The 12,661-nt window shown below is 35.1% G+C and overlaps 1 protein-coding gene across 1 annotated transcript in view; it reads left to right on the forward strand.

Annotated features, from left to right (window-relative positions):
- The window catches only part of hmgxb3 (HMG box domain containing 3), a 32,221-nt gene extending 20,460 nt beyond the window's left edge, over nucleotides 1-11,761 (forward strand). Inside the window, exons 14-21 of the mRNA XM_005169574.6 lie at nucleotides 140-267; nucleotides 2,457-2,582; nucleotides 2,829-3,013; nucleotides 5,653-5,872; nucleotides 6,442-6,575; nucleotides 8,140-8,259; nucleotides 9,157-9,366; nucleotides 11,165-11,761. Coding sequence (XP_005169631.1) covers nucleotides 140-267; nucleotides 2,457-2,582; nucleotides 2,829-3,013; nucleotides 5,653-5,872; nucleotides 6,442-6,575; nucleotides 8,140-8,259; nucleotides 9,157-9,366; nucleotides 11,165-11,650 — 1,609 coding nt within the window. The 3' untranslated portion in view covers nucleotides 11,651-11,761. The remainder of the gene's footprint in view (nucleotides 1-139; nucleotides 268-2,456; nucleotides 2,583-2,828; nucleotides 3,014-5,652; nucleotides 5,873-6,441; nucleotides 6,576-8,139; nucleotides 8,260-9,156; nucleotides 9,367-11,164) is intronic.
- Nucleotides 11,762-12,661: the final 900 nt, after the last annotated feature.

Below are 12,661 nucleotides of genomic sequence, written 5' to 3' on the forward strand. Positions count from 1 at the left end.
TACTTCTAATTACTGCTCTGTCACTATTTCCCTATGGTATTAATATAGTATCTTCTATCTATGTTTTTATGTTAGTAATTGCAGTACTGTGACACACACAGATGTGATGGAGACTGATGTGCTGTTTTGTGTCGTTCAGTTCAGTTGCTGGTTTGGAGGATTGCTGGTTGTTGACGGAGCGTTCGATTCGGGTTGTCACTCTGCAGCTCAAAGTCTGCACCAATCTCCAGTGTCTGGCCATTCACAGCTTCACTGACTTGTACCCCGGTAAACACACACACACTCATAGCAAAGATGACTCATCATTATCAATGCATTTATTATAATGATAACGATAACAGCAACAAAATCAGTTTATGGAAACATTTTACAACATGAGATGCTTAGTAACTAACATTAAAAAACAATGAACATTATATTCATTACAGTATTTGTTCATCCTTGTTATTGAAAATACAATTGAAATTACAATGACTAATGCATTGGTAAATGATAAACTTTTAACTGATAAATGATGTACAAACATTGTTCATTGTTTGATCATTAATTAATTAATTAATTAATTAATTCATTCATTCATTCATTCATTCATTCATTCATTCATTCATTCATTCATTTTCTTGTCGATTTAGTCCCTTTATTAATACCGGGTCGCACAGTGGAATGAACCAACAACTTATCCATCAAGTTTTTACGCAGCGGATGCCCTTCCAGCCGCAACCCATCTCTGGGAAAATTATATTAATAATACATTACACAGCTGACAAAAAATGGCCACAACAAAAGTTAATAAAATAACAAAAGTTACTAAAATAAAAAAAGACTAAATCACTCAACAAAGTTACTTTCAAATTAAAAGATTTATTTTATTTTAGTCAATTAAAACTTCAGGTATTTTTTGTGGAAGTCTTTTCCTGCCTCTAAAAAAAGTCAAAAGAAGTTTATTGCGAATTTCTCAGAATTGCTTGATGTAAACTCAGAATTATGAGATGTAAACTACAAATAAAGAAATAAAGTTGTAATTGCGAGTTATAAAGTCAGAATTCTAAGATAAATAAATAAATTAAAATGGTAAAATGTGACAATTAATTAATTGTAAAATGTTTATTATAATTTATAATAATAAAACTTAAGTAACTGCACACATTGCAAAATGTAAAACTCGCTACAAAAATAGTGAGTAAATTTAATATATAAAAAGACAAAATCACTCAACAACATTAATTTTATTTGTTTTTTTTATTTTTATTTGGTCTATTAAAACATCAGTTATTTCATGTACCTAAAGGTATCAATAAGCAACTTGTTAAAAATAAATGCAGTTAATAAAAAAATAATATGGAAATTAAACATTAACTAGCTTGTAATACAAAGTTGCAATAAATAATTTCTAAAACATTAGATAAAAATAAATTAAAAACGGAACAGTTTTAAACTAAATATTTTAAAACAAAATTACTTAAATATAATTTGATTACTGAAGCTATATAAAATTAATATGTATCAATACTAATAAAATAATGAATAATAAAAAAATAATAAAACTATTTCAATAAATATTGAATTTTCAGTCAATAAATTCTATAGAAAAAAAAATGTTTTATACAACTTACCAACAAAAAAAACAAAACTTTTATTTATTCAATTTTAAATTTAAATGACTAGTTAAAAAAAAATTTGACTGGAAAAAAAAAACTCAAGTAAAAAAGATTTTTAAAAACTGCATTAAAATATAATTGTATAACTAGTAAAACAAAAACACAAAATTCAAATTTCGTAACAAGTTTAAATGCATCAAAATCAAATTCATAATATATATAGTTTAAGTCAGAATTATTAGCCCCCCTTTGAGTTCTTCTCTCTTTTTTAAATATTTCCCAAATGATGTTTAACAGAGCAAACAAATTTTCACAGTATGTCTGATAATATTTTTTTCTTCTAGAGATAGTCTTATTTGTTTTATTTCGGCTTCAATGAAGGCAGTTATTAATATTTTAAAAACCAATTTTGGGACAAAATTATTAGCGCCTTTAAACTAATTTTTTTCTGATAATCTACATAACAAACCATCGTTATACAATAACCTGCCTAATTATACTAACCTGCCTAGGTAACCTAATTAACCTAGTTAAGCCTTTAAATGTCACTTTAAGCTGTATAGAAGTGTCTCGAAAAATATCTATTCAAATATTATTTACTGTCATCATAGCAAAGATAAAATAAATCAGTTATTAGAAATGAGTTATTAAAACTATTATGCTTAGAAATGCGCTGAAACAATCTTCCCTCTGTTAAACAGAAATTGTATTATATAAATGAAAATAAAAGTACAGCAATACCTCAATGTTACTAAAATCACACATTACTATAAGCATTAATTGTAACACTGAGAAGGCAACATGTTCATGTATCTCAGCATTTAAGCATTACTGCAGTTTGTGTGTTTGTATTCTCAGGTTTGTTTAATGTCGGAAATAAACTCCTGGTGACGCTGGATTTGTTCTTTAAGATGAGGAATCAGATCCGACTGGGGGACGAACCTGCTCAAGCTGCTCTCAGTATCATCACAAACGCACAGACAGGTGCTTCCTCATCTTTATACACTTCTGCCTAAAAGCAGCAGTAAGATTTTTGAATATTGTAATCCATGCCTTTAAAGGGAAACTAATAAATCACTTCTTATAAGGGGTTAAAACACAGTTGTGTGGCAAAAGTGTATGTACATAACCAGCTTCTCATGGTAAAAGTGTATAAATTGTATTATTTATACCCACACGTCTGCAGAAACGCTTTGATTGTGTATTTAGTGTTCCTTGTGTGTTTTTTAGACGGTGTGTTTACATCGGATCAGACATCTCGTATTCAGGAGCTGTTCTGCAGTGGTTTCTGGGCATTTGAGTGTCTGACGCTTCGAGATTATAACGACATGATCTGTGGCATCTGCGGCATCGCTCCAAAACTGGAGATCGCCCAGCGCAGCGCTACCAGTGTCTTACAGCTTAAACACGTGGAGGTAAAATATAATGATCAGACCCAAATGCAATTAGATTAGTATTGGGATTAATTACTGTATACTGTATGCAAAATATACTTACAAAAACATGTCTTGAGACATGTCTAAAGGGACTGTATATCAACTTACTGCCTGACAAAAGTCGCCTATGCAAGTTTTAGAAATAACAAATGTTAACTTGACTTCCAGAAGTGGCTTATATGAAAGGTAAAGGCGTCTAGATTTCACTTATTTGAACAAAATAAAATATGACCATGCCTTGATTTTGAATTATTTAATTAGGACAGTAAGGTCTGACTTTGCTTAGACTAAAGTCTTGTCACTGAACAGAAATAATGTCCAGTATAGAATATAAAGTCATGCTGCAGTGGAGACAGAATGAATATTGTGTCTGACTCCATCATGAGCTTGGAGGACTGCATCCATACATCTCTGACATGACTCAAATCACTTATTAATAAAGTCATCTGGCAAAGAAAGCGTTCTTGCAGGATTCCCAGAGTTCATCAAGACTCTTTGGATTCATCTTCAATGCCTCCTCCTTCTTCTTACCCCAGACATGCTCAATAATGTTCAAATTATGGTGACTGGGCTGGCCAAACCTGGAGCACCTTGACCTTCTTTGCTTTCAGTTTTGATGTGGAGGCTGGAGTATGAGAAGGAGCGCTATCCTGCTGGAGAATTTGCCCTCTCCTGTGGTTTGTAATGTAATGGGCAGCACAAATGTCTTGATACCTCAGGCTGTTGATGTTGTCATCCACTCTGCAGATCTCTCGCATGCCCCCATACTACATGCATTCCCCAAAAATTCCTCCAAAATTAAACTTCTGCCATCATTTATTCTCCCTTTACCCGTTTCAAACCTTTATTAATGTCTTTATTCAATATAAGACAAAATAAGATATTTTGGAAAAAGCTGAAAACCAGTAACCATTCACTTCTATTTGTTTTTCCTACTATGGAAGTCAATGGTTACCGGTTTAGATCTTTCTTTAAAATATCTTCATTTAGTGTTCAGCAGAGGAAAACAACTCAAGAATCATTTAAAGAAGAGTAAATAGTGAGTAAACTTTCATTTTTGGGTGAACATGTCCGTTGAATTGCATTTTTGGGGGGATTAACACATTGTTTAAACACACAGTTGAAGTCACAATTATACACCCTCTTGTGAATTTTTCAAATATTTCCCAAATGATGTTAAACAGCAAGGAATCTTTCACAGTATTCACTCATTCATTTTCTTGTCGGATTAGTCCCTTTATTAATCCGGGGTTGCCACAGCGGAATGAACCGCCAACTTATCCAGCAAGTTTTTACGCAGCGGATGCCCTTCCAGCCGCAACCCATCTCTGGGAAACATCCACACACACATTTACACACACACTCATACACTACAGACAGTTTAGCTTAGCCAATTCACCTGTACCACATGTCTTTGGACTGTGGGGGAAACCGGAGCACCCGGAGGAAACCCACGCGAACGCAGGGAGAACATGCAAACTCCAAACAGAAACGCCAACTGAGCAAAGGCTCGAACCAGTGACCCAGCGACCTTCTTGCTGTGAGGCAACAGCACTACCTACTGCGCCACTGCTTCGCCCTCTTTCACAACATTTCCTATACATTTTTTTTTTCCGGAGAAAGTTTTATTTGTTTTATTTCGGCTAGAGTGAAAGCAGTTTTACTTTTTTTTAAAAACATTTTTAGGTCAATATTATTAGCCCACTAAAGCAATATTTGTTTTCGAATGTCTCCAGAACAAACCAGTTATACAATGGCTTGCCTAATTACCCTAACTTGCCCAATTACCCTAGTTAAGCCTTTAAGTGTGGTTTATTCATAAACTAATTTCGAGAGGATCACGTGCTTATGATCAACACGGCCGGCTCCTCATTAGCTCCGTAATCTGCCCTATTAGATGATTACGGAAGCATTATAAATAACCAGATTTTTTCACTGTAGTTATCTTCGTCCCCCCCCCCCCCCCTATTTTTTCCGATAGGGTGACATGATGGCCCAGTGGCTTGCACTGTTGCCTCACAGCAAGAACACCGCTGGTCCAACCTCCTATCGGGCCGGATGGCGTTTCTGTGCAGAGTTTCCATGTTCTCCTTGTGTTCGCGTGGGTTTCCCCCGGTTTCCTCCCACCGTCCAAAAACATACACCATAGCTAATCGACTCAACCAAATTATCACCTAAGACAACCTTAGTTTACACTTCTCACACGGGGAGTTCTCGAGACTTACCTGAGCTCAAACTCCCCTCTCGCCCTTCTAACGGGAGGGAGCCCCGAGCTCGAGGATATTATGAGCTCAGGGCTCTCTCCCGGGACAGCATGCCAATACGCTTTATTGATTATCAGCTACATGTGAACTCTTGAAATGTCACTTTAAGCTGAATACTAGTATTTTGAAAAATGTCTAGTCAAATATTATTTACTGACATCATGGCAAAGATAAAATAAATCAGTTATTAGAGATGAGTTATTAAAACTATTATGGTTAGAAATGTGTTGAAAACATCTTATCTCTGTTAAACAGAAATTGGGGAAAAAATATTCAGAATAGCTGATCATTTTTACTTCAACTTTACATTACTTGGTCACTGATAATGAGATGATTGACTGTGTTTCTCTGTAGTTCACGTGGCCTGATTTCCCAGCACCGGATGAGGTGCACGTGGATGAGTTTTGGCTGACGATGGAGAACGAGGCTCTGGAACAGGCGGCGTTTCCCTCCAGTGTCCCGATCACTCGTCTGGACGCCTCCATCATCGCTCCTTTCATCCCTCCACTAATGAGAAACACAACCGTCATCAACACTGAGAAGAACAAGATCCTCAACAACACACACAACACTGGTACTGATACTGCAGAGAGATTCACACACTGACAAAATCACATTTTATTATAAAATATAAATATATATAATACTTTTTCCCCGAATTATGTTTAACAGAGAGAAGATTTTATAACACTTTTCTAAACATAATAGTTTTAATAACCCATTTCTAATAACTGATTTATTTTATCTTTGCCATGATGACAGTAAATAATATTTAACTAGATATTTTTATGATACTACTATGCAGCTTAAAGTGACATTTAAAGGCTTAACTAGGTTAATTAGGCAAGTTAGTGTAATTAGGCAAGTCATTGAATAACAATAGCTTGTTCTGTAGACAATTGGAAAACTAGTATAGCTTAAGGGGGCTAATAATATTGATCTTAAAAGGGTATTAAAAAAAAATTAAACTGCTTTTATTCTAGCCGAAATAAAGCAAATAAGACTTTCTCCAGAAGAAAAAATATTATAGGAAATACTGTGAAAAATTCCTGAATCTGTTAAACGGCATTTGGGAAATATTTGAAAAAATTAGAAGGAGGGCGAATAATTTAGACTTCAACTGTATGTGTCTGTGCACTTCAGGAGACGTGGCGGCTCTGGTGCACCTGATTCACGAGGGTCGACTGATTCCAGATCAGCTGCATCTGCACACTGAGGAGGAGCTCAGAGACCTGCTGGAGAAATGTGCCATTCCCGCTCAAGCAGATACTGATAAAGTACGTCACAACACACACACAATTACTTCAAAGATGCTTCATAGACCGCTATTCTTCATATTTTAAAAAACTGATTACGTAGTGTGTGTGTATATATAGTATATATAGTATATCATACAGTCCTGTGAAAAAGTAAGTACACTCTATTAAACTTACACTTGATAAAAACAGTCTGCGGAAATACTTTGATTGACATTTTCCCTTTGTACGTGTCATCAGAGTAAGAAAGCCCCGCCCATTAGTGACAATCTCTTCCTCATTAGCATAAACGACCCTGAGTGAGGAGCAGCTGTCTGCCATTAGAGTTTCCAATACCTGCGGAAATACTTTGATTGACATTTTCCCTTTGGACGTGTCATCAGAGTAAGAAAGCCCCGCCCATTAGTGACAATCTCTTCTTCATTAGCATAAACAGCCCTGAGTAAGAAGCAGCCGCCTGCCTTTAGAGTTTCGAGTCGTATCTGCTGAAGATATTGGCAGCGAATAAGAGGATTATACATGTTGAGTTTTAGATGCACAAATGAACACCAATGTCTTCAGACTGCCTTCTTCTGAGCCACTTCTTTTCACATTTTCAGTTTTCAAAGAGATAACATTAGTCCTGTTTTGAAACTGCTGCTATGCTGAGGAATTGGGGCTTGTAGCTCCACCCTCTTTTAAAAAGAGAACAATCTTATTTGAATTTAAAGCGACAGGCACTAAAACAGCACAATTAGGGTCAAAGCCTGAAAGGGTCAGTTTTTAAAGAGTTATAAAGCATTATCTGTGGGCATTTGGAAGTGAAACTTCACACTAGAGGTCTAAATTTCCGAATACAGCGCGGGAGCGGTAAGTAACAGGTTTAATTTGGGACGGGAGCGGGCTGTCTAGCAATATTGCTCTCGACTCCCGAGCGAGCGAGCACGCGTATGTATGTGTGTGAATGAAACAGCACGATGCTGTGTATAGCTTATTTGTTGCTGTGTGTGTGTGTATGTGTGTGTGAGCGTGTGCATGCGCACGCGGATGAGAGGTGTGTGTGTGCTTGTGTGTGTGCGTGTGTGTGCGTGCGAATGAGAGAGATAGAGAGATTTGTCTATGTGTGTGTGCTTGGTGCTTATGTGTGTGTGTGTGTGTGTGTGTGTTTATACAGACAGCCTATAATAGGTAGCCTATTATAATAGCCTATTATATAGCCTATTATAGGCTGTCTGGACTCTGTATAGCTGGGTGGTTTTCGGTTTTGTTCTTCCCCCGCTCTTTAGGGGCGGGGCGGGCAGCGGGACAACAAATGCTGTATATAAGCGGGAGCGGTCGGGTTCAGGCTAAAACCTGGCGGGAGCAGGCGGGAGTGGGATTCAAAATTTAGTCCCGCGCAGATCTCTACTTCACAGACACACTCACTCTAGAGACATCAGAGATTTATTTTACATTTTGTAAAAAGGGGCATAATAGGATCCCTTTAATGCTATATGTTGTTGTTCATCTGAGGTTTTATCTTTCAATTTGAAAGACCTGTCAAAGGTATGGAAATATTTTAGTAGAAGTGTGAATTTTCTGAATGTTCTTGTGTGTGTTTTTGCAGGCTGATCTGCTGGCGTCGCTGACATCCTTATATACTCAAACTCAGAGCGGCCTGTGGACGGCGGATCAGCCTGAAGATCTGCTGACAGCTGGCAGAATCACCAAAGTCTGTCCTCATCAGGTACTGAAAATACAGAAATATACAGACATTTAACAATATTACAGTCTGTGGCTAATAATATTGACTCCTCAAAAAATGCTTTTATTCCCGCCAAAAAAAAAAACAGATAAGAAGAAATAAATATCATAGGAAATACTGCGAAATGTTCTCCCTCCGTTGAACATCACCTGAATAATATCTGGGAAAAATAACATTAAATTTCACAGGAGGGTGAATCATTTAGTCTTAAACTGTTTAAGAGCCATATGTTTCTGGCTGTGGCAATACTCCGATTTGTTTTTAAGGATTTATTGAACATAATAATGAAGTACTTGGAGTTGAATAATTTAATAATGCAAATTATTACATTTTGACATCACTGAGACAAATGTATGCATTAAAAAGGTCTTGTAAATGCAGTTTACTTGCCGTGGCAGGGTATTAAAGTTTGCATGTAAACCAGTCAGCTGGCTCAGTGGTTAGTACTGTCGCCTCACAGCAAGAAGGTTGCTGGTTCGAGTCCCAGCAAGGGCAGTTAGCATTTCTGTGCAGAGTTTGCATGTTCTCCCCATGTTGGCGTGGGTTTCCTCCAGGTGCTCCGGTTTCCCCCACAGACAAACACATGCTCTGTTGGTGAATAAAAAAAACTAGATTGGTCGTAGTGTGTGAGTGTGTGTAAATGAAAGGGTGTATGGGTTTTTCCCAATACTGGGTTGGGAAAGGGCATCTGCTGTATAAAACATATGCTGGAATAGTTGGCGATTCATTCCACTGTGGTGACCCCTGATAAATAAGGGACTTAGCCTAAGGAAAATAAATAAATGAATGAATGAATGAATTAAAAAAATTACACTAATGAAGAGTCCTCATAAAGCACAAAAACAATTATGTGTGTGTGTGTGTTTGTCATCTGCACAGGTGGTTTGCGGCTCGAAGTATATCGTGCGCAGAGAAAGTGCTCGCGATCACTTGGACCTGCTGCTGTCCTCCAGATTCTGGCCGCCAGTGTATGTGGCAGACTGTGCCCAGAAGGTGGCGCTCTGTGCTGACGTGTCCTATCCTCAACTCGCCAAACAGATGTGGGGGGAAAACCAGGGCTGTTTCTCTGATCCCACAGCAGCTCCACAGGTCAGAAAATAATAGTATTATACTCTGTTACATTTTAAAGTGTTAAACACAAATATAAAGGAGTATATTATTAAGTTGTATTGATGTTAGTAATTATTATAATTTTTTACATTAGTATAGTTCATGTGAAATGATTATAATAGTTGTCAGTGTGCTGCAGTTTTCTTTTTTAAGAACTAAAATGTTTTTAAAATAGTGTATATACATTATGCATTAAATAAATCTAATAATAGCAATTATCATATTTATTAATAATAACATCATATAATTTTTTTTTTCTGTCCTCATTCCAGACAGGTCTGCTTTTGTTTCTTTGATTGAAAATCAAAAACAAATATTTTTAAATATTGAATTAACATTACATATTAAAACTATAATAACAATATTATTATTATTATTTAATATCATATTGTAATTTGAAACTGTCTACTGCAGTTTTCTTTATTGAAACTAAAAAGGAAAAATGTAACAAATTTTGAACATGTATTGAAAAATATAATAATGATAATAACAATTATAACCATCTTATATATTTTACACAATAAACATTTGTTTATTTAAATATTTAATTAATTAATTATTATATTTTTCTGTCCTTGTTCCAGACCTGTTTAATTAGTGTTAAATACTCAATTTGCATTACATATTAAAGCTGTAATAATAATAATAACTATATTATTTTTATAATTATTATTAGTTTTAATATATAATATAAATTACATTTACAAAACTATTATTAAACATTATTTTTATTATTAATAATGTTAAAAACTAAACTATTAATAAAATGTTAAAAAAGTAAACAAAATGTCTAATTATTGCATGTAACAGATAATAATTTTATATATATATATATATATATATATATATATATATATATATATATATATATATATATATATATATAATATATATGTCTTATATACATAGATATCGTCTTATATCTCGTTACATATCTAATATCTTCTCCAGACTATATCTTACAGTATATCTCTTTATATCATTTTACACAATGTCTGCTGTGATTTTTATTTATTTTTTTTTACATAAAACATTTCTTTTAAAGATATTCCTCTCAACACTTCCACACGGCACATCTACACTCACTGGCCACTTTATTAGGTACACCTGTCCAACTGCTCGTTAACGCCAATTTCTAATCAGCCAATCACATGTTAGCAACTCAATGCATTTAGGCATGTAGACATGGTAAAGACAATCTGCTGCAGTTCAAACTGAGTATCAGAATGGGGAAGAAAGGGTATTGAAGGGTGCGCTCACATTATGCTATCCGAACTGTGCCTAGGCGCATTTCAAGGTTCGTTTGACAAGTGTGAGTGCTCCGAATCAGGCCCAGGCGTGGCTCAGTTGGCCGGCCCTGGCCCGGTTGGAAGAAGTGTGCCAGAGCAAGGTTCACTTGGGCCCAAAACCGAAGATGCAACATCACTTGTTTCATTAATCATTCTTACTGTTCAATAAACACAAACTGTCGTAGATTATTAAAGATGCACGCTTCTCTTCTGTTAAATTGAGCAGCGCATCAATGATGTTGTAAGTGTGCTCCAGCTCGGTTGCAATGTGAGTGCAGACCGTGGGGGAGATGGGAGGGGGGCATGCGTGCTTCAGCATGATTCAAGTCAACTGTACATAGTGTGAGTACGCCCTAAATGACTTTGAATGTGGCTAGTTGTTGGTGCCAGACGGGCTGCTCTGAGTATTTCAGAAGCTGCTGATCTACTGGGATTTTCACGCACAACCATCTCAACAATAATTATGCACATCTCCTGTTGTGTTTCAGTATGTCTCGTGCTCAGAGCTCCAGGATCAGCCATACAGTCTGGACCTCACCGTGACCGACTCCAACCCTCAGCTCCACCCGCTCACCAAATCCACCTCCCGCTGGATGGTACGACCCGACACACCCACCTCCACCCTCAAGGACGCCCACTACAACATCAGCCTATGTAGAGAATTGGAGCCCTACGCCAGCCTGAGCGCCCAGATCTGTGAGCCAAACAACCACAAACCAACGCAAGTGTTCCAGAACGCAGCGTATTATTACCTGTACAACCGTCTGCTGGACTTCCTGAGCAGCAGAGACATCGTGAACCAGCAGATCACAGACGTGCTGAGCTCCTGCCAGCCTGGAGAGGTGCTGATGATCAGAGACGCCCTTTACAGACTGGGCATCGCTCATGTTAACACTGAACAGGAGGACGAGGAGGATGGAGGACACGCACACACTGATGGGGTAGTAGAGCTGGAAGAGCTGATGCTCGTCTGATGCAGGTTTACGTACACGCATACACACACAGACTTGTTCATATATCCAGATGGGGACTCTCATATGTAATGATGTCTCATGTTATGTATGATGTTTAAGAATGTTTAATGATACAAACCATATATTCCCTAACCCTCACAGAAAACAATCTGCAGTTTTAGATATTTTTTAATCCTTATTCAAGACCTTGATTGTTTATTTGATTGAAAAAATAATTTAAATATTTATTTACATTATACATTAAAACTCTCCTAATAATAATAATAATAATAATAATAATAATAATAATAATAAAAATGATATTAATAATAATAATAATAATAATAATAGTAATAATAATAATAATAGTGATAGTACTACTACTACTACTACTACTGCTAATAATAATAATAATAGTTGTTGTTATTATTATTATTATTATTATTATTATTATAGTTTTAATGTATAATATTATAATTTTCTCTCAATTAAATAAAAGCAGACAGTCTGGATAATAATAATAATAATAATAATAATAATAATAATAATAATAATAATAATAAGATTGTTGTTTAATAGATTTTTTATATAATAAAAATAGTATTATTATAATAATAATAATGATTATTATTATTACACTATTATTATTATTATTGTTGTTGTTATTTTAATAGTTTTAATATCTAATGTAAATTTACAAAACACTTATAAAACAACAATCTTATTATTATTATTAATATAATTATTATATTTTCGTAAATTTTTATTTTTATTTTTATTAACTCTAACCCTTACAGAAAGCAATCTGCACTTTTATATTTTTTCTATCCTCATTCCAGACCTGTTTATTTGATTGAAAAAAGGTTTAAATAATGAATTTACAGTATATAATATAACACTATAATAATACTTATTATAATAACAACAGTAATAATAATAATAATAATAATAATAATAATAATAATAACAATAACAACTATTAAAACACTATTATTAAACAACAATCTTATTATTATTATTATTTTGTTATTT

This window comes from Danio rerio, chromosome 14, assembly GCF_049306965.1.
Source record: "Danio rerio strain Tuebingen ecotype United States chromosome 14, GRCz12tu, whole genome shotgun sequence".
In the NCBI taxonomy this organism is placed as follows: domain Eukaryota; kingdom Metazoa; phylum Chordata; class Actinopteri; order Cypriniformes; family Danionidae; genus Danio; species Danio rerio.